This window comes from Solanum pennellii, chromosome 2 (assembly GCF_001406875.1).
Source record: "Solanum pennellii chromosome 2, SPENNV200".
In the NCBI taxonomy this organism is placed as follows: domain Eukaryota; kingdom Viridiplantae; phylum Streptophyta; class Magnoliopsida; order Solanales; family Solanaceae; genus Solanum; species Solanum pennellii.
The window spans coordinates 50,146,537-50,166,361 of NC_028638.1; the positions used below are offsets into that span (position 1 = coordinate 50,146,537).

At 34.4% G+C, this 19,825-nt stretch overlaps 2 protein-coding genes across 24 annotated transcripts in view; both read left to right on the forward strand.

Moving 5' to 3' along the window:
- Window positions 1-17,654, forward strand: part of LOC107010231 (catalase isozyme 2-like) — a 77,188-nt gene extending 59,534 nt beyond the window's left edge. The window contains exons 2-4 of one of the 4 annotated variants that reach the window (XM_027914467.1): window positions 14,970-15,060; window positions 15,224-15,290; window positions 17,480-17,654. In XM_027914467.1, the coding sequence (XP_027770268.1) occupies window positions 14,970-15,060; window positions 15,224-15,290; window positions 17,480-17,483 (162 nt within the window). In that variant the 3' untranslated portion in view covers window positions 17,484-17,654. Of the gene's footprint in view, window positions 1-14,969; window positions 15,061-15,223; window positions 15,291-15,414; window positions 15,667-17,479 lie in introns of those variants that run through there. The other 3 variants (XM_027914459.1, XM_027914460.1, XM_027914465.1) reach the window with 3 other exon arrangements.
- LOC107010216 (DNA mismatch repair protein MLH3) overlaps window positions 1-19,825 on the forward strand; it is a 54,324-nt gene that overhangs the window by 21,160 nt on the left and 13,339 nt on the right. The window contains exons 1-2 of one of the 20 annotated variants that reach the window (XM_027914420.1): window positions 19,344-19,485; window positions 19,728-19,788. The exons of 17 other annotated variants lie outside the window; for them this stretch is intronic. The gene's annotated coding sequence lies outside the window, so the exon portion shown is untranslated. Of the gene's footprint in view, window positions 1-19,335; window positions 19,486-19,727; window positions 19,789-19,825 lie in introns of those variants that run through there. 2 more of the 20 variants (XM_027914418.1, XM_027914419.1) reach the window with 2 other exon arrangements.

Genomic DNA, 19,825 nt, shown 5'->3' on the forward strand with positions numbered 1-19,825 from the left:
AATTAAAAATTAAAATTAATTTTTTAAAAGAAAAATAAATTGCCACCCTCTCCCTCATCCCCCCAGGACACCTTCAACCCAGTTCCAAAAAAGTTATTTTAGGATAAAAAATTTATTGAAGATAATATATTTTATAGTAACTAAATTTTTTTTTTCTTTTTCCGCGTTTATTATTTTTATTTTTCACCCGCGTAAAAAAAACACTGCGTAGCTTAGAAGCCACACGGTTCCAATAACTATAAAAAGACGCACTGCGTAATTTAGAAGTCGTCAAATTACAGAAGCTAACTCTCCGGCGACTATGTCCGACCAAAACCTTAAAATCAATTTCCGTCACCGATCAATCTGCCCATTGTCTTTTTGAAGCAATGATTTTCTTTGAAGAAAAAACAAAAGAACTTGATTAATATTACTGCTCTTCCCATTAAAAAAGAAAGAAGGGAAGTTTGAGAACTCTCTATTAGAGCGCAGTTCGGTCAGAGTTCTCTTGTATTGAATAATATTTACTGTTATTCCCATTAAAAAGGAAGGAAGTTTGAGAACTCTCCATTGTTAGATTTTCTTGGAATTATTGTATGCATTCTCTTATTAAAAAGTTCAAGAACCTCCTCTTTGAACTTTGTTATTATTAAGAGGCATATATTAAGGAACTCAAAGAAACTGTTGTTTCAAGAAATCCATTTTACAGAAGAATTGTGTTGTCATTCTCAAAGTGTATGTTAAGGATGTTCACGAATTTGTTTTTACTTTTTTAGGTAGATGAGGAATTCTCAAAGTGTATGTTACAGAAGAAATCTTTTTTACAGAAGAATTGTGTTGTCATTCTCAAAGTGTATTTTACAGAAGAATTGTGTTGTCATTCAAATCTATGTTCAGTTTCCTTTCCCCCCTCACCAAACCACCCTTTTTTGTGAAATTACACGTGAGCTTCCTCTTTTCTCATTTTGATCAGTCTCTCTGCTCCGTTTTTCCAATCTTGAGGATGTGGAAGTTATGTCTTCTATTGAAGTTCAATAAAACTTATTTTCTCTTGAGCTGAAAAACTGTTGCTTGGCACGACACCTCAGGTGGGTCTATGAGATTTTTGAATTAAATTTCCATTTGATGGTGTTTCTTCTAACTTCGAACTATTTCCTTGTTATTGCATGCTTTCCCAGAGTTAAATGAGATCTTGTTAGCTAGTAGAGTATTGCATGCTTGCCCACAAAGTTTTGCTATAAATGAGAGGCTTTGAGCTCTATTTCTGACGTTTCTTTGTTGGAAATTGTTACTAAAACTCATGGGGTACAAAATGGATATCGCAAGGTTTTAAAGGTAAAGTTCGACTGGTAGTATCCGTTAGGATAGGTAAAAAACGGCTAACTTGGTCTTTGTTTTTGCCATTGTTTACATGGTGGCAAGTGTTTGTGCCTTGGATTTGATGATTGTAGACATGAAAATCTTAAGAATTATTTGATACCATAGGCTATGCTCTCCTCTTGGGTGCATGGGACTCGCATAAATAGATTGGTGCTGAAAATCGAGGTAAAACAGATGAAGTTATAAGGAAGAAGAAGAGTAGAAGAGAAGATGTCATTCAGCTCCTCCCTTTTACCAAGGCAAGAAGAAGTTCCTTGCCACGAGTAGAAGAGACTGCAGAAGCTTTCTGTAGCTTCCACAGCTGTCATCCCACCAATGTGATCAATCTTCCACCCCAAGTTGTGGTAATTGTGTATTCTTTGATGAAAGGTAATGTTATCAAATTTCTTGGGAGGGTAAGGTATCTTTCTGATATGTTAGTAACTCAGATGAGTGATGTTTCTCTCCCCAGGCGAAGTGTGGAAATGAAACTTGTTAACATCTGGAATAGTATATTACAAGCTCCAGGTGAGTGCACAGTTACATGTGATGTGGAGTAAAAAGAAGGTAAACAATTCCTTCCATTTGTTTCTGACCTGAATAAGAGCCTAAGTTGCATGGTGTAATGTTTCATATTTAAACAAGGACATATTAGTCCTTAGCAAAAGAAAAAGGGAAACAAAAAAGAAACTTGGCAGTGCTAGCTTTTATGGTCTATTGGAAACAACTTCTCTAGTACCCCACACAGGACCGGGGTAAGGTCTATCTACCAATGCTACCTTTTGATTATAGGATAAGTCTGTCATGATGACAAATGAAGTTGTATAGTGTTGGTTCAGGCATTGGAGTTACCAATATCGTGGCAAGGCAACCTGGTAAGGCATCTGCATTTTGCAACCGAGATCTGCAGCCATGGCAGTTGCTTCGTCTCCTTTTGCCTGGTTTTATTACAAATCTGAGCCTCAAAAGACGCTTGCAGTCTTGTGAATTGTCTTTTGTTAGCCTAAAAAATTCATGAATGAGGCAGCTGAGAGTATGGGATTTCTATCAAGGGTGGTTACTCTTCTCTCTGTATGCTTTGACTTTGATTCTCCATTTAAAAAACAAACCAACAGCCCTTAAAAAGAAAGAGACAAAGAGAGTACACTTGCGTTTGCCCTTCTCTTTTTGCTTTGCCTGTGATTCTCCATTTTCTAAAACAAATCAACAGCCGTTAAAATAGAACGAGACGGAGAGAGTACACTTGAGTTTCTGGGTTTCTTTCCATTTTTGCACCCTTAAACGTATGCTCATAAGGCAATACACACAACCAGTCTATGGAACTTGAACAAATTGCGATTTACTAGAAATTTCATTGAACTAAATTTTGCTATCAATTCATCAAAGTTAAACCTCACTCTGAGCATGAAGTTATATGTTTTGGTTAAAACAGGAACTTAAATCTGATTCGCAAGAAGCCAACATTTGTCACACTTCTTGCTGTAACATTTTCTTATACTTGTCTCTGTCATATTATATATTCAAAGTGTGGAAGTACATGTAAGCCATTTGCAGATCAGTCTTAGAAGGGAAAGGTATTGTAGTACTGATTATAAATGATAATACAGGACTAGTTGCTCACATACTTTCTCAAACGTTTTACTACACTTTATAGCTTATTCTTTGACATTCACATTCCTGCCCCTGAAGGATATATGCCTGTCTAAATGTGAAATAAAGCATAACAAGCACCTCTTCGCAAGCTAGTTATTCCATTCTGAGGTATCAATAACAGTTTATATCATTTCTGTGCTCCATCTTGTTGAAAGCAAGAAGGATTTTCAAGTCTTTAAGCCTTTGAAGTGTCATTTGTGTGCATTGTCTTTAAGGTCCATTTTGAGGGGTGGTTGCCTCCCTTCCCTGGTAACCCCTGATCTTTTTTGAAGTTCTGCACTTGTGCTAGTTTGCATTTCCGTTTTGGCAAGTAATTACTTGTGAACCCCTTTTTGTTAGATTATCTAATTGAGGCAGCAGAGAGAATAATGGGATTTCTATTCAAGGGTGGTTGCCCTTCTCTATGCTTTGCCTATGATTCTTCATTTTCTAAACAAACCAACAGCCCTTAAAAAAAAAAAAAGAGACAGATAGAGTACACTACAGTTTCTGGTCATTTAGGTTCTGGACTGTGATTTTCATGAGCTGAGGTCTATTCGAAACAACTTCTCTAGTCCCGGCAAAGGACTGGGGTAACGTCTATCTACCCATGCTAGTTTTTAATTATAGGATAAGGTTGTGATAATAACAAATGAAGTTGTATAGAGTTGGGTCAGGGGCATTTGAGCAACCCTTATCATGGCAAGTTAACCCGGTAAGGCATCTCAGGTCTGCAGCCATGGCAGTTGCTTTTTCTTGTTTTTTGCCTGGTTTAATAACAAATCTGAGCCTCAGGAGAAAGAATTGGTTGAAAGACGCTTCAAGTCTTGTGAATTCCCTTTCGTTAGGTTAGCCTAAAAATTCAAGAATGAAGTAGCAGAGAGTTCGGGGTTCCTATCTAGGGTGGTTACCATTCTCTCTATATGTTTTACCTATGATTCTGCATTTCTAAAAACAAACCAACAGCCTTTAAAAAAGAAAGATACAGAGAGGCTACATTTGAGTTTCTGGGTTTCTTTGCATTTTTCCACTCTTAAACGTATGCTCATAAGGCAATACACAACTATACAACAACAAGATGACTATGAAAATTATTGAAGAGTCAGTGATGATTTCTGTTCTAACTAAATTCGGGCATTGAGATTACCCAACCCGTATCTTGGCGGGGAAACCCGGATGGCCTGTAATTGAGATATATAACTCAAATATGCAATTGTGTTGCATCCATGGTGTGGTTAGCTTCTCTTTGGTCTTACTTTAACACAAATCTAAAAAGCCTCAATGTGCGTCTAAAGAACCAGTTACTTTGACTCAAGCTTAGTATACTTTACTACTTAAGCGGGCTCGATTTCGACTTGAACTTGAAAAGTCACAATTGGATTGGTCGTGACAGACGGAAGCTTGAGCAGTGGTTGAGCTTGCAACACAAGTCTTGTTGAACTTTTAGTCCACCATATATCTTGTTTTCGCCATTGTTTACAATATGGCAAGTGTTTGTACCTTGGATTGATGATTGTAGACATGAAAATCTTAAGAATTATTTAATACCACAAGCTATGCTCTCCTATTAGGTGCGTGGGGACTCAGATAAATAGATTGGTGCTGGAAATCGAAGTAAAACAGATGAGCTTACAAGGAAGAAGAAAGTAGAAGATGTCAGTCAGCTCCTCCCTTTTACCAAGGCAAGAAAGTTCCTAGCCACAAATGAGTCTTGGCTGCATGGGGACTCACATAAATAGAATGGCTGGATGAAATAACAATACAAGACTGTTAATGATATGCCACTCATACCAGGTAATGATGACAAAATGTGTACAAATAATTAATGATCTTTTCCATCATGCAGATACTAGAGCAGTAAGGAGACTGCAGAAGCTTTCTGGAGCTTCCACAGCTGTCATCCCATCAATGTGATCAATTTTTCACCCTAAGTTGTGGTGATTGTGTATTCTTTGATGAAAGGTAATGGTATCAAATTTCTTGGGAGGGTAAGGTATCTTTCTGATACTATCTAAATAAAAAAAGTGTAAGTAACTTAGATGATGTTTCTGTCCCCAGGCCAAGTGTGAAAATGAAACTTGTTAACACCTTGAATAGCAAATTACAAGCTCAAGGGGAGTGCACAAGTACATGTGATGGGGAGCAAAAAGAAGGTAAACCATTTTTTATCGACACGAGATGCACGTAGGTGCAGGAAATGTGTGGGATTGGGTCAACCCACATTTTTTATCCTGTTTAGCTTTTTCCTCTTGGTCACTATTTGTTGCTTCATGTTTTATGCCCTATGGAGAGAAACTAAGAGTTCAAGCGGTTGTGTTTTGACCTCTGAAAGACAGTAGCAGTGATATGTACGGAATGTTGGTGAAATTAAGGCCTTGAATTCCTTTCTTTTTGTTTTTTTAGGGGAACAACCACAGAGCTTGAAAGAAGATGTTGGGGTCTTGGGGAAAACGAGTTAGAAGATCTTTCAAAATTTTAACTATCTCTATAGTTTTATTTTATATGTTGGTATCTTTTAGCCAAATTCCAGCACCCGTATTGATGACATTATTCATATTTTAGGAAATACTCCACTAGCTAACAAGATTTAAGCACATATTTCATAAGAAAATGATTTTTTTCAATATGGATGAGTGGAACAGATACAGAGGAATGGAGATCAATATAGCAGGCCAACTAATTGTGGGGGTGATGCATAATTGATGGATTGATCCCTGATGTGGCCATTCTATTTATTTTGTTTATTTATTTTCGTAGGTGCAATTATGTTTGGAGATGCATTGTTACCTGTAAAGTGTCCTCTCTCTCATTGTTGAGGAGTTGAAGCAGACTTCGTTGTGTTTTCAAAATTGCATTTCAGGAAATATTTGTGCTGGAACTGCATTTGATGGCATGTTTAAGAGAGGAATTCCATATTATTAATGACTGCAATATCTTTTAATCTGTTATTGAGCAATTGTACTCTACATTTTTATGCAACATCACTAAGCAGTCAGTGTATTTGATGTTTTTTTTACTTGTGGTTTTGTTCCACATTCCCTTCCTTGTAGGCTGTAGCTCCCCACCTACCTCTCTAAAAGTAGGGGGTGGGTGGGTAAGGTTGGGGCGGGGAGAACAAATTGTGGAAGGTGGTTAGTGGTGTTATGCCGTCGTGTAGCTTTATTTCTTTCTTTTCTCTTACCTAGGTAAGAATTCAGTTGTTGAAGTATCCTCCTCATCTATAGCTATCTCATTCCCTGCTCCTCATTTTAGATAAACCTATCAATTATGAGATTAGGAAAAAGAAGTGCAGGGCCCAGAGTTGCAAATCGACACTTGTACTTCCTTCCCCTCAGTAAAGAAACTGACTGGAGAGTGCACTGTTAGGATAGACATTCGATCTTCTCAGAATATTCTGTGGGGAAGTGCTCTGAAAAGCATGAACCCAAATTCAGATTCCTCAGTCAGATCGAAAGTTCAAGTCGGCCAATTGATGTCTGTCTTGCTCATCGGCGTCTGTGTAAACTGGTAAATCCAGAAACTCTTCACAACCCCTTTCATCTAATGTTTTACTTGCAGAAGATGATTTTCTGGAAACCTAATTTAGTGCTTTCCCTAGTTCCAGGTATAAATCTGACTGCCGGCGAGGTTCAGGATGGGATGATGAGTCATTTAGGGAATGTAACTTCAAAAAGCCAACAAGTTAATGTGTGAATACCAGACTCGTCCATAGAATCGCCTTTAAGATGATTATAGTGTTGAATTTGAAGTAGCTAATGATGTTATCCAGGTCTTAAATTAAATGTTTCCCAGAAGCAAGGAAATATCTTTTGAGAACTTCTACTGGTGCAAAATTCAGAGCAAGGCATCGCAGAGGTCAAAATTTTGTCGGAGATTCAGAGGAAAAAGCTTAATTAACCAAGACATTCTGGATGAAGACGACCATCTTATGGATGTCGTTTTTACAGACCAAAAATTATGGTTCTGACCTGCCATTTTGTGTCCAGACCGTCTCCTCTGCCATGAGATCCTTTGTTCGAGACCAGGTTTCAAGATGTTATTCCTTGCATCGCTGAAAATGAGATTGGAACTTCTGTCGAACATGAAGTTGTTTTCACGTATAATTTTGGAAATAGTCTCTTGGTACTGCCATAAATAATTTGGAAAAAGAGGACTGCTTGTTCCCAAATCCTGCAAAGTTTGATCTCAATTTTTATGCTCTTTCTTGAAAGGATATAGCCAGTATAGGGGGGCATGATCCATGGGATGTTTTTGGTTCAGGTTCTTCTGAATTTTACTATGATGGAAATGATTTGACGCATATGTATTCTCATAGTGAAGAGAATCTCAAGAATTATTTGATACCACGGGTCATGCTCTCCTCTAGGGTGGATGGGGACTCACATAAATGGATTGATGTTGGAAATAGAGGTGAAACAGATAAGCTATAAGGAAGAAGATGAGTAGAAGAAGAAGCCATTGCAAAAAGAAGTTCTTTGCCACGAGTGAGGCTACAAGAAAGGCAGCAGGAAATAACAATATTAAGATTGTTCACGATGTGCCACTCATGCCTGATAATTTGTGCTCAAGTGCTTTGACCATGCTTTTGCAGGCCATTCGTGAAATTGGTTACCAATTACTACACAACTATGCTGACCAAATTCAAAACTGGGGATGGATATGCAACATTTATTTTCAAGCTTCAAGATCATTTACCAGGTGTTACGATCTTTGTATATATTTGATCACACAACAATGGTGTATCGAGCTTGAAAAAATTGCCATTTACCAGAAATTGCATTGCATTAAATTTTGCAAGATCTCATCAAAGTTAAACCTAAATATGAGCATTGAGTTATATTGTTTTGGTTTAAGCAGGAACTTAAATCTGATTCACAAAAATCCAACATCTGTCACACTTCTTGCTGTAACATTCTCTTATACTTGTCCCTGTCATATTGTATTACATGCAAACCATTTGCAGATCAGTGTTAGCAGGGAAAGGTATTGTAGTACTGATTATGGTTGTTCATACAGGCTAGTTACTCACCTACTTTCTCAAATCTTTTACCTTACCTTTATAGCTTATTCTCTTTGACATTCACATTCCTCCCTCATAAGGATATTTGCCGGTGTAAATGTGGAAAACAAAGCATGACAAGCCTTCTTCTCATGCTAGTTATTCCATTCTGTGGTATCATCAACAGTTCATATTAGTTCTGTGCTCCATCTTGTTTAAAGCAAGGACTTTCAAGTGTCATTTGTGTGCATTGTCTCTTAAGGTCCATTTTTGAGGGGGGGGGGGGTTGCCTCCCTTCTCTGCTAAGCCTTGATTTTTTTTTGTAGTTTTGCACTTATGCTAGTTTGCATCTCTGTTTTTGCAAGTAATTACTTGTGAACCCCTTTTTGTTACATTAACTCAGAATGAGGCAACTGAGAAAAATGGGATTTTTGTTCAAGGGTGGTTGCCCTACTCTATGATTTGCCTGTGATTTTTTCATTTTCTAAACAAATCAACAGCCCTTAAAAAAGAGAAAGAGACAAAGATAGAGTACACTACAGTTTTTAGGCTTTCCCCCCATCATTTAGGTTCTGGACTGTGATTTTCTTGAGCTGAGGTCTATTGGAAACAACTTCTCTAGTCCCCCACAAGGACTGGGGTAAGGTCTCTCTACCAATGCTAGCTTTTAATCATAGTGTAAGGCTGTGATGATGACAAATGAAGTTGTATTGAGTTGGGTCAGGCATTGGATCTACCTTATCTTAGCAAGGTAACCCGGTAAGGCATCAGCGTTTTGCAACGGAGGTCTGCAGCCATGGCGGTTACTTTGTCTCCTTTTGCCTGGTTTTATTACAAATCTGAGCCTCAGGAGAAAGAATTGGCATTGGCAGAAAGACACTTGAAGTCTTGTGAATTCCCTTTTGTTAGGTTAGCCTAAAAAATTCAAGAATAAGGCAGCAGAGAGTATGGGATTTCTATCAAGGGTGGTTGCCCTTATCTCTATGCTTTGTCTATGATTTTCCATTTTTTAAAACAAACTAACAACCCTTAAAAAAGGAGACTTTTTGGGTTTCTTTGCATCTTGCACTCTTAAACGTATGCTCATAAGGCAATAAACAACTACACAACAACAACAGCATGACTATGAAAATTATTAGAGAGGCAGTGATGATTTCTGGGCTAACTTAATTCAGGCATTGAGATTACCCAACCCGTATCTTGGCGGGTGAACCCGGTATGTCCTGTAATTGAGACGCATAACTCACACATGCAATTGTTTGTTGCATCCATGGTGTGGTTGGCTTCTCTTTGGCCTTATCTTCACACAAATCTGGGCCTCAATTTGCTAAAGGAAAAAAGAGAATAGGGTCAAATTTACACCTTCACTATGCACAAGGAGCAATATCTTTTCCATGATTAATGTGGGAGATATTGTACCCACGCCGTTCTGATTTGCAGTTTTAATGCTTATTTATAATGTATTAAAACATTATAAATACATTGATTGTAGTTGGTAATACATGATTAGCTGTTAATCATACAAAATAAATGACCAGAAGTGTTAGCTGTTTTGAAGAATTGAAGCAGACTTCATTCTGTTTTGAAGTGAGCGGAGAATTGCATTTCAAGAAATATCTGTTTTGAAACTGCATGTTGATGGTAAGTTTACGAGAGGAATCATTCCATATCATTAATGACTGCAGTATCTTTCATTTTTTAGTGTGCTTATGGGCGACAGACTACTGTCCCTCTTGTCAACTTTGATTCTCTGCATGAGAAGATTTGGAGTAAATAACTCTAAAGGTCTCTCAACTTTGACAAATTGTGTAACAAAGTTATTTAAGCTCTAAGTCGAGTGATCTTATTGAAACAAAGTTATTTGAGCTCTAAGTTGAGTGATCTTATTGAAACAAATTGAAGTTAAATGACTTTGTTACACAATTTCTCATAATTAAGTGATCTTATGAGATATTTACGTGAAGATTTGCTAAGTTAGGTTCGTGGAGTTGAAGTTCCTCTGAGGCATGGCATGGACTACATCGGCATCAAATCAACCTTGTGTCAAAAAACTATTGCGACTCATTTGGAATTTGGTTCTGCTTGCTACCTATACTAGACAATAATTTCACGTTGAAAATATCCGGTCTGCAATCAAGGATAATATGAATTTGAAGCACAAGATATCTATACTGATTTATATGGAACGCATTGTACAGTTTCCACATAGAGCCGATGTATAGAATGCAATGAAATAGTTGTTACATCTTTCAACTGTTGAGATTGGTAAATTTATACGTTATACTAACCTCTTTATTTTTGACCAATTAAGTAACGATAGAGGTATATTTGTACTAAATTATTGACAGTAGAGACATTTTTGGATTAAACTATTAATGGAAGACATTTTTGCTCAGATTGGCGAAGTTCAAGAGCATTTTTGTCCTTTTTTCGGATATAAAAAGAAATTATATTACGTAACTTATTAAAAATAAAAGATTGTCATGTGAAAGGTTAACATTCATTAAAACTGTTGAGATGATTAAATTTGTATGTTCCGCGCTCTGACCCTCTTTATTTTTGACACATTAGGTAATAATAGAGGTATTTCAAGATATTGTAGGATGTTCATTAAAACTTTGAATTAAGGTTTACATAATTTATATTAGATTTACGTAATCAATGGTGAATTCAAGATTTTTATTAAAGGGGTTAAAAAAAAAAGTTGCTCCAAAGATCTGAACTTGAAGCCTCAAGCTGAGTTTTGAATCACTAATCTCATGAGGTTTGAGATCAATATAATGATATAATAAGATTAAAATTCTAAAAGTATCTTTTTGCCAGGGGAGGGGGCGGGGGATAAACCCCTACCTCCTAAGTCCGCCGTTGAGCGTAATTTGTAGGTGCTAAGATTAAAAGTCTAAAGAAAAATAATAATAAGAAAGTGTCAATTTCCGTGATTAAATGTTAGTCAAAATTAATAATATGAAAAAATTATAATATTATAAATATGCAAGTTAAATAAAACAATATCAAATATTTGAAAAGTTTAAATGAGATTATTTGTTATAAGCAATCACTAAATAAAAAAAATGTGATCAACAAAGATAATTAAAAAGTGTCTACTTCAGTGATTAAATGTTACAACATGTAAAAATTATAATTTTATAAACTATGTAAATTGAGTAAAGCAATATTAAATATTTAAAAAGTTTAAAAGAGATTATAGATGTATCATTCAATTGCAAATATCTAAATTCTAATATAGTTACTTTAGGCTAAATTTTATGTTTAATTTTTTAAAAATTTTAATTTTGATATAAAATATTAATTTATAATCTCATTCTGAATCAACCTATAAAAATTAGACAAGTTAAATAATTGAAGTTATATGCGATGATAACAAATTTCACATTATTATTATTATTATTATTAATAGATTAGACTCTTCTTGTTTTAAATTAATATAAAAAATAAATAAGGTACAAATACTAGTATAATAAAAATCTATAAAAAAATAATTTGCTTTTTCCCGCGTGTACTTATTTTTAGCCGCGTATATACTGCCTGCTTAAGTTAGAAGCCCCCGCTATAAAAAAGACACTGCGTAAGTTAGAAGCCACCATCTTTTTAAAAACTATAAAAAAAAAGACAATGCGTAATTTAGAAGTCACAACCTTTGCTGCTACTAACTCTTACGGCGACGATTCCCATAAACCCTAAATCAACTTTCGCCGCCGATCATTCTGCCCATTATCTCGGGTTCTTGATTTAAGAAAAAAATCAAGAACTTGTTGGTTTTTAAGATGCGTGTTTTAAGGTATTCTTAGATTATTTTGTAATACATGTTTTAAGCGAAAGTGTGAGGCTATTTGGAGCGCAGTTCGGTCAGGGTCTGATCAGTTTTCCGGTCAAAAAAATAAGATTTTTGCATGCATTGTTTTCAAGAACTTAGCTTTCTGAAGTTACATTGTTATTTTTAGATGCATATGAAATAAAAGAAACTGTTGTTTTCAAGAATATATTGTGTTGTCAAGGAAATTCAAGAGATCTATTTTTTTTTAGAAGAATTGTGTTGTCATTCTCTCAATGTATCGTCTAGACTAATGATTTTGATTGTTTCTTAGAGAATGGGAATTATATGTTCTCTGATTTTGTTATTTGAGATGGCCTTTTTGATCTCATTCGTATTCCAAGTTCGAGTTTCAGCCTGCCTTCCACCGAATATAAAATAGAGGCGAGCTGCTGAGAAAATGGCAAGTCTTGCTGTTATGCAATTTAATCACTTAGACTAGTTGCTCAAACTCTTCAGTGAGTTCTTATGTTCCTTCATTTGCTACTTCTGATATTGAGGGCATATGTTTTATATCAAAATTGATATACATTTTCTCCTCTTAGTATGATGTTCCATTCTAGTATTATAAATTTTTCTTATTCATATGAATATATATAACAACTTATATCTTTTTGCCATGAGATTTGCTTCCCTATAGGGCTGTTATTTTTATGTTTGTTAATTTTTTTAACTAGTGTACTCCTATTTTGAACCTAACCTAGTTTTCACCAGGTATCTGTTGCTATAGACATTACGACCTGCTATGTTAAGGTGGATGACAATGGTAAGTTTAAGTTTATTTGACATTGATCTAATCAATTTATTATTTAATTCATCTGAAGTTGTACTTTCTCTTGGAGGATCTGGTGGGTGTTTCGCGAGATGGTCTGGTGCTGATGGGAGAGAAATATGGTAATCTTTTTGCAAAATGTTGGACTGACATCATCTTTTCTATTGTAGCGATGCTATTGTACGTACTTTCTTTTGCCTGACAGCTTTGATGTTCATAACTTGGAATGATAGTTGTAATCTATAGGATTGCTTGCATGCATTACTCAACTGAGAGGCTGTTTGACGGTCTGCGTTCATTAGTATCTTTTTACAGATGTTCTTTTATTTATTGTTATGTGGTTTTACTTGTAAATGGGCTAACTTGTATGGCTGTACACAACACCAAATATTGATGCTTACATTTTGGTTTTACTTGTATTGTAAATTGCATGTACATTGCCTTCCTGGTGCTTCATTTGCAATAAATACATTCTTTACCTTAACCGTCTCCCCAAAAGAAAACGGGTAGCTTGAGGGAGGTGGGTGGAGAGAGACATGAAATATCTTTTTGTTGATCACTATTGTATGTAGAGATGTTTTGATTATTTATTCTTGCTGAAGTTGAGCGGGAACATCAATATTGGTGCTAAGGTACTTTAAGGCTAGCTTATGGATACAATATTTGTGCCTGTTTCTTTCATCTTTTGTCATGCTTCATTTTTTTCTGGCCATTTTAACATGGTGGCTCAGTTTTATGCACAATATAACACTGAGGTGAGTCGTCTTTCCAACCTTTTGACTGCTTGTATGTTGCATGTTTTCTTTGATTGATACCTATCAAACGGCCAAATGTTCAGAAATTAGATGCACTCATATCACAAAAAAATGACTTTTACAACAAAATCTGACCAAGATCATTCAAGACTATGTTCATAGTTGCTTATATCATTTACAAAACAACAAAAATTGAACAAGATCATTTAAGATTATGTTTGGTCTGAAGTTAGGCAAAAGATAAATTTACAAACAAAAATAAATAAACTAACTTCAGTTTCAAACTGGAAAGAGTTCCATCTCGTCTTCATCCGTCTCCACATTCACGTGACCGCGATGGCATTTTCGAGCCTGGTATAAAACTTCGTACCAGGCTCTGAAATGCCGTCGCGGTCACGTGAATGTGGAGACGGATGAAGACGAGATGGAACTCTTTCCAGTTTGAAAGTGGAGTTAGTATATTTGTCTTTGTTTGTAAATTTATCTTTTGTAAGGGTTGTTAAACATAGTCTTAAATGATCTTGGTCAGTTTCTGTTGTTTTGTAAGTGATATGAGAAACGCCAAACATAGTTTTGAATGACATTGGTCAGTTTTTGTTGTAAATGTCATGTTTTTGTAATATGCGTGCATCTACTTCAGCAATTGTTGTAATTTCTGAGCATTTGACCTTTTGATAGGTATCAATCAAAGCTTGCTCTGATCTAGTGGATGTTGCTTTTGCCTTCAGGTTCATATGTACTGGTCATAAGAGACCGTGAATGTGTTTGATCTTACTTCGGGCACCCTATCTTTAAAGTTTCATCGATGAAATTTTATCCTTGCGACCAGTCTCTCAAGAACTCTACTAGTGAAATGGTAGGTCTCCAGTTTCTTATTTAATTTCCTACCCGATTTTTTTTAATCTCATGCTGTGTCTTCCATAATTGTTCCTATAATAATGATTTGGCTTTTGACTGAAAAATATGGAAGTCAGGTTTCGGCACTGCTTAATGTCATAGAGGGGACTCCTGGTCTGTACTTCTCTTATGATGTCAATATACCATTGAGGTGAATTGTCTTTTCAATATTCTGACTGCTTGTATGTTTCCTTTTTTCTTCTTTCCTCGTCTTGGGGTACCATTAGAAATTATCCTGAATTCGAGCTCTTTATTCAGACCATGCATCCAGACCATGAAGAAAGATTTTGACTTTGATCCACTTGATGTGACAAAAAGCTGGCCAGAGGATATCTTGCCTTTGCTGCCAGTGGGGGAAGACTAGTGTAACTAGATATCCAGGAAATGCATATTGAAGCTGGCCAGAGGATATTCTTACAAATTATAAGATAAATATACTTTTATAGCAAAGGTGATGTAGTAACTTGAAAGATGGGGGAATAGCTAGTTATTTTGCACTCTTATTGTAAAAGTTTTTACATGTCAGTGTATATAACTTAAACTATGCTAATACCACATAATACTGATAAGTTGCAGCAAATGCGCTTTTAAGCTTAGCTTGGAAGTTTATTCACATTGAAATAGTTCGTCTGTTTCTGATGTGTGTAGACTTAGTGTAATGACTTCAGTTTATTTAACGACTTGGTTTATTTATGTTCTAATCATGGTGATACTTAGTAATAGTTATTACATGGTTAATTACAGATCGACTACTTCCCTTCAAGGTATGATCAAGTTTGTCATGCTGAGATGTATCCTATTCCTTTTAACAGTTTGCCGTTGCAAACTAGAGAAGGTTTTTATTCCTTTTTATCTATTATCTAATAACATTTGAAGCTGAACTATGGCTAGAACTTCTGAAGCAGTGTAACTAGATGTCCAGGAAATGCATATTGAAGTGGACTTTAATACAACACAATTTTTTTTTCAAACTTTTGAGTTGCTGAAATTTCTTTCAGTTATCATTCAGAATGAGAACAATTTCAATCAAGCAGGGGAAATGTACTGCAAATTCACGTTTGACAGGTAAACTTGATTGACATATCTTAGACTCTGGTGTTGTTAAGTTCACATTCAGTATAATGTGGTGGATGATCTTATTAAAGATGAAATAAGGAGTGTTCCTAATAAATAAGTATGCATTTACCAGTCTATGGAACTTGAAGAAACTGGGATGGATCTGCAACATTCATTCTCAAGCTTCAAGATCATTTACCAGTTGGTGAAACATGAAAAAATTGCCATTTACTCGTAATTCCATTGCATTAAATTTTGCAACATTTCATCAAAGTTAAATCTAACTCTGAGCATGAAGTTTTATGTTTTGGTTAAAGCAAAAACTTAAATCTGATTCACAAAAAGCCAACATCTGTCACACTTTTTGCTGTAACATTCTCTTATACTTGTCTCTGTCGTATTATATATTCAAAATGTGAAAGTACATGTAAACCATTTGCCAATCAGTCTTAGAAGGGAAACGTATTGTAGTATTGATTATAGTTGTTAATACAGCACTAGTTGCTCGCCTACTTTCTCAGACCTTTTAATACACTTCATAGCTTATTCTCTTTGACATTCATATTCCTCCCTCTGAAGGATATATGCCTGTGTAAATATGAAAAACAAAGCATGACGAGCACTTCTTCTCATGCTAGTTATTCCATCTGTTGTATCAATAACAGTTTATATCAGTTCTCTGTTGAAAGCAAGAAGGATTTTCGAGTGTTGAGCCTTTCAAGGGTCATTTGTGTGCATTGTCTCTTAAGGTCCATTTTTTAGGGGGGTTTGCCTCCCTTCTCTGTTTAAGCCCTGATTTTTTTTTGAAGTTCTGCACTTATGCTTGTTTGCGTTTCCGTTTTTGCAAGTAATTACTTATGAACCCCTTATTTTTAGATTAACTGAGGCAGCAAAGAGAATAACGGGTATCTGTTTCTGGTGGTTGCCCTACTCTATGCTTTTCGTGTGATTCTTCCATTTTCTAAACAAACCAACAGCCCTTAAAAATGTGAAAGAGACGTAGACAGATAAAGGATGCTTGAGATTTTAGTAGGAGGGCTGTTTTATTAATTTATATGGCTGGCAATATATATAGCATCTAATTTAGATCTTTGACCAATGAATGAATGAGAGAGATGAAAGAGAAAAAGATAAAGGTGCCGGAGAGGATATTTTGTCTTAGTTTTTCTACCTATTTGTATACTGAGTTTATAGAGTTTTCCCAACATTACTAAATTTATCTCCCTTGTAACTAAAATATGTGGGAGAGAGGTTGATCGGAAGGAACAACACTATGAGAAGAAGTAGAGGCGGCTTACTGGTAATGTTACCTTTTCAATAAAATAGAGGTGTCCTACTTGTAAATGAGGAAAAATAATGAAGATACTGCTTGGTATTTATACCTGGTCTACCGTTGACAACGAAAAGAAAAATGAATATAAGTTGGTAGTCTCTTCAAGGTTGAGTAAAGCCGGGAACAACCTCTGAACCTCTCAAAGGTTGGGGTATAGTCTGCATACATCCTTTCCTCCCCAGATCCCACTTGTGGGATTACACTGGGGTTTGTTGCTCTTCAAGGTTGTGTCTAAAGCACCAATTACATTGGAACTCAAGCTTAGTGTACTTTACTACTCAAGCGGGCTCAATTTAGACTTGAACTTGAAAAGTCACATTTGGATTGGTCGTGACAGACCGAAGCTTGAGCAGTGGTTGAGCTTGCAACACAAGTCTTGTTGACTTTTAGTCCATATATCTTTAAATGACCAGAAGTTAGTTCTTCTTTTGCAAGAATGAGTGGAGTTGGTTCTTCCAAGAATAAGGTGTTCAATTTAATATTATAGGGACAATAGGTAAGAAAAAGGGGACAATTTTCTGAAAGTCTATTATGTTAAGCCTATATGCAGTTTAGAGGGAAAGGTTAAGCTAATATGCATTTTACAGCGAAACCTTTTCTTGCATTTGATCCCCTTGTGCAACTAGAAAAAAGAAGTGTTACTTGTTGTGGCCACCCCCAGAGAATGGAAAAGAGTAGCATCACTTTTTTTCTTCCAAAACTCTCTGTGTTCTTTGGCCTTCTTAGAGAATTAGCAGTGTGCTGATATATCATCACATACTTATATCATATTCTACTGAAAGTTGTGTTGGATCAACACAACAGGCCAAACTGATTTTTGGGGTGAAGCAGGTTGCTGATCTATTTATTTAATTATTTTTCGTAGGTGAAGAGTTGAAGCAGACTTCATTGTGTTATGAAAATTGCATTTCAGGAAATGCAATTTGAAAATTGTGTTTGGAACTGCATCTTTGTTTCATTTGTTAACTCGTGAGATGATTAAATTTGTACATTTGAGGTTTTTTTGGACCTTAATTTTTTGTACAATTTTGTTGGTTCAAGAGAATTTTATCCTTTTTCTCCAAATTAAAAAAAAGAAATTTATCTTATATGACTTAATTATATTTAGATATAAAAGATTGTCAGGTGAATTTAAGAGGAGTGTGCAAGAAATAGTTAATATTCATGAAAAAAAAAACATTTTCCCTTGTTAGTTTAGTTTCATATTTCAAATATCCAAGTAATATATTTAAATATCAATTTATATTATTTTTGCCTAGTTTATCAGGGTTATAAATTTCCTAATTAACTTACGGGAATGAAAGATCAATTTAGGATTAAGTATAATGCACATATTTTTGTGAAATTTATTTCATGATGTTGTTGGTCAATGGTCTCATTTAGCCTTTATCAGTTTTAGGAAAAATTTGAACTAAGGCTTAGATAGTTCATATTATGCAAAGAATTGTGATCTACTTTCATGATCGAATGCTAGTTAAAAAAAAAAAAAGAAGAACATGCATAACTTGTAAAATTATAAGTATTCAAGTAAAATAATATTAAATAGGAAAAAAAGTCAAATATACCCCTCAATTTTGTGCTGTTATAATTCTTGTTATGAAAGTGACTCATATATACTCTACTTATAAACAAATGACTCATATATATTTTTTTCTTTCAACGGAAATGGAAAAAAAATTAATCTATTTTTTTGTTATTTTTTCTAAAAAATATTATCCCATATGAGTAAATTTAATCTTTGTTAAATATATTTTTTTTTCAATGACTAATTTAGAATTATTATTTTAATAATTAAATTTATTTATGTTTCAATAATATCTTGTAAAACTCATTGTAGACAACTAAACTTTTTTATTCGATACAAAAATCAATTTACAATATAGACAAAAAAAATTAGTTTAAATTTGTCTTTTTTAAACTAAGGAATGAAAAGAAAATAAGAATAAGAAACTCAAATAATTATAATAAAAGAAGTTAAAAAATAATTTATGTATGAAAAAAATTAAAATATACCTTGAACTTTGATAGAAGAATCATATATATTCCTAAATAATTTTTTAAAAAAAAATTAAAAGTAAAAAATATAAATTTAAAATTAATTTTTTGACTTTCGTTAAATGAAGGGTATATGTGAGCTTATTTTGTAAGTCGTTTGTATAACGGTAATGACATATATGAGTCATTTTCATAACGAAAGGTATATCAGCTCTAAATGATAAAGTTGAGGGGTATATCAGACCTTTTTCCTATTAAATATTTAAAAAGTTTAAGGTGAAATTACGGTCATTATTATAGATAGATGTACTATTGACGGCTATGTCAAATATAGTTAATTTAGGCTAAATTCTATATTTAATTTTATAAAACTTAATTTAATATGTATAAAAAATAATTTATAATCTCATAACTTAAAACCAAAAATACAAATTACAAATTTCATATTCTAAATTAATTTATTAAAATTTTGCAAGTCAGATAATTGAAGTTATATACCATAATAATAAATTTCACATAATAGATTAATTCCTTTTATTTTTAAAAACAATAAATAAATAAATAAATAAAAATCCAAGAAGTACTAGAATAAAAAATTATAAAAAATACTATATTTTATATTAAGTAGTTTTTTTCCGCGTTTTTTATTTTTCACCGATTAAAAATTACCATAAAAGATACTGCGTAAGTTAGACGTAGACTGCGAAAGTTAGAAGCCACCATTTTTCAAATCCTATAAAATAGACACTGCTTAATTTTGAAGTCACATCCGTCAAATTAGAGAAGCAAAAGAAGTCACCACCGGATTCCTGCTATTAACTTTTCCGGCGACGATGTCCGACCAGAACCCATAAACCCTAAAATCTATCTGCCCAAGTAACTTGCTCTTCCCATTATCTTCGTATTCAGAAAATTTAGGAACTTGATTATCTCGGCATTCTTGATTTAAGAAAAAATCAAGAACTTAATGGCTTTTTAAAATGCATATTCTAAGGAAATTGTTGTCTATTTGAAGTTAAGTTGGTTATCTTTGATTCATATTTTGAGTAAATCAAAAGAAATTGTTGTCTTTTTGAAGTAAGTGGCATTCTTGAATGCATGTGTTAATATTCTTGCAGCCAATGTTCAAGAATTTGAGTACTGAGATGGGAATGCAGAAGCTATTTGGAGTTTAGTTCGGTCAGGGGTTCTCTTGTATTGACGATTTCTGATCAAA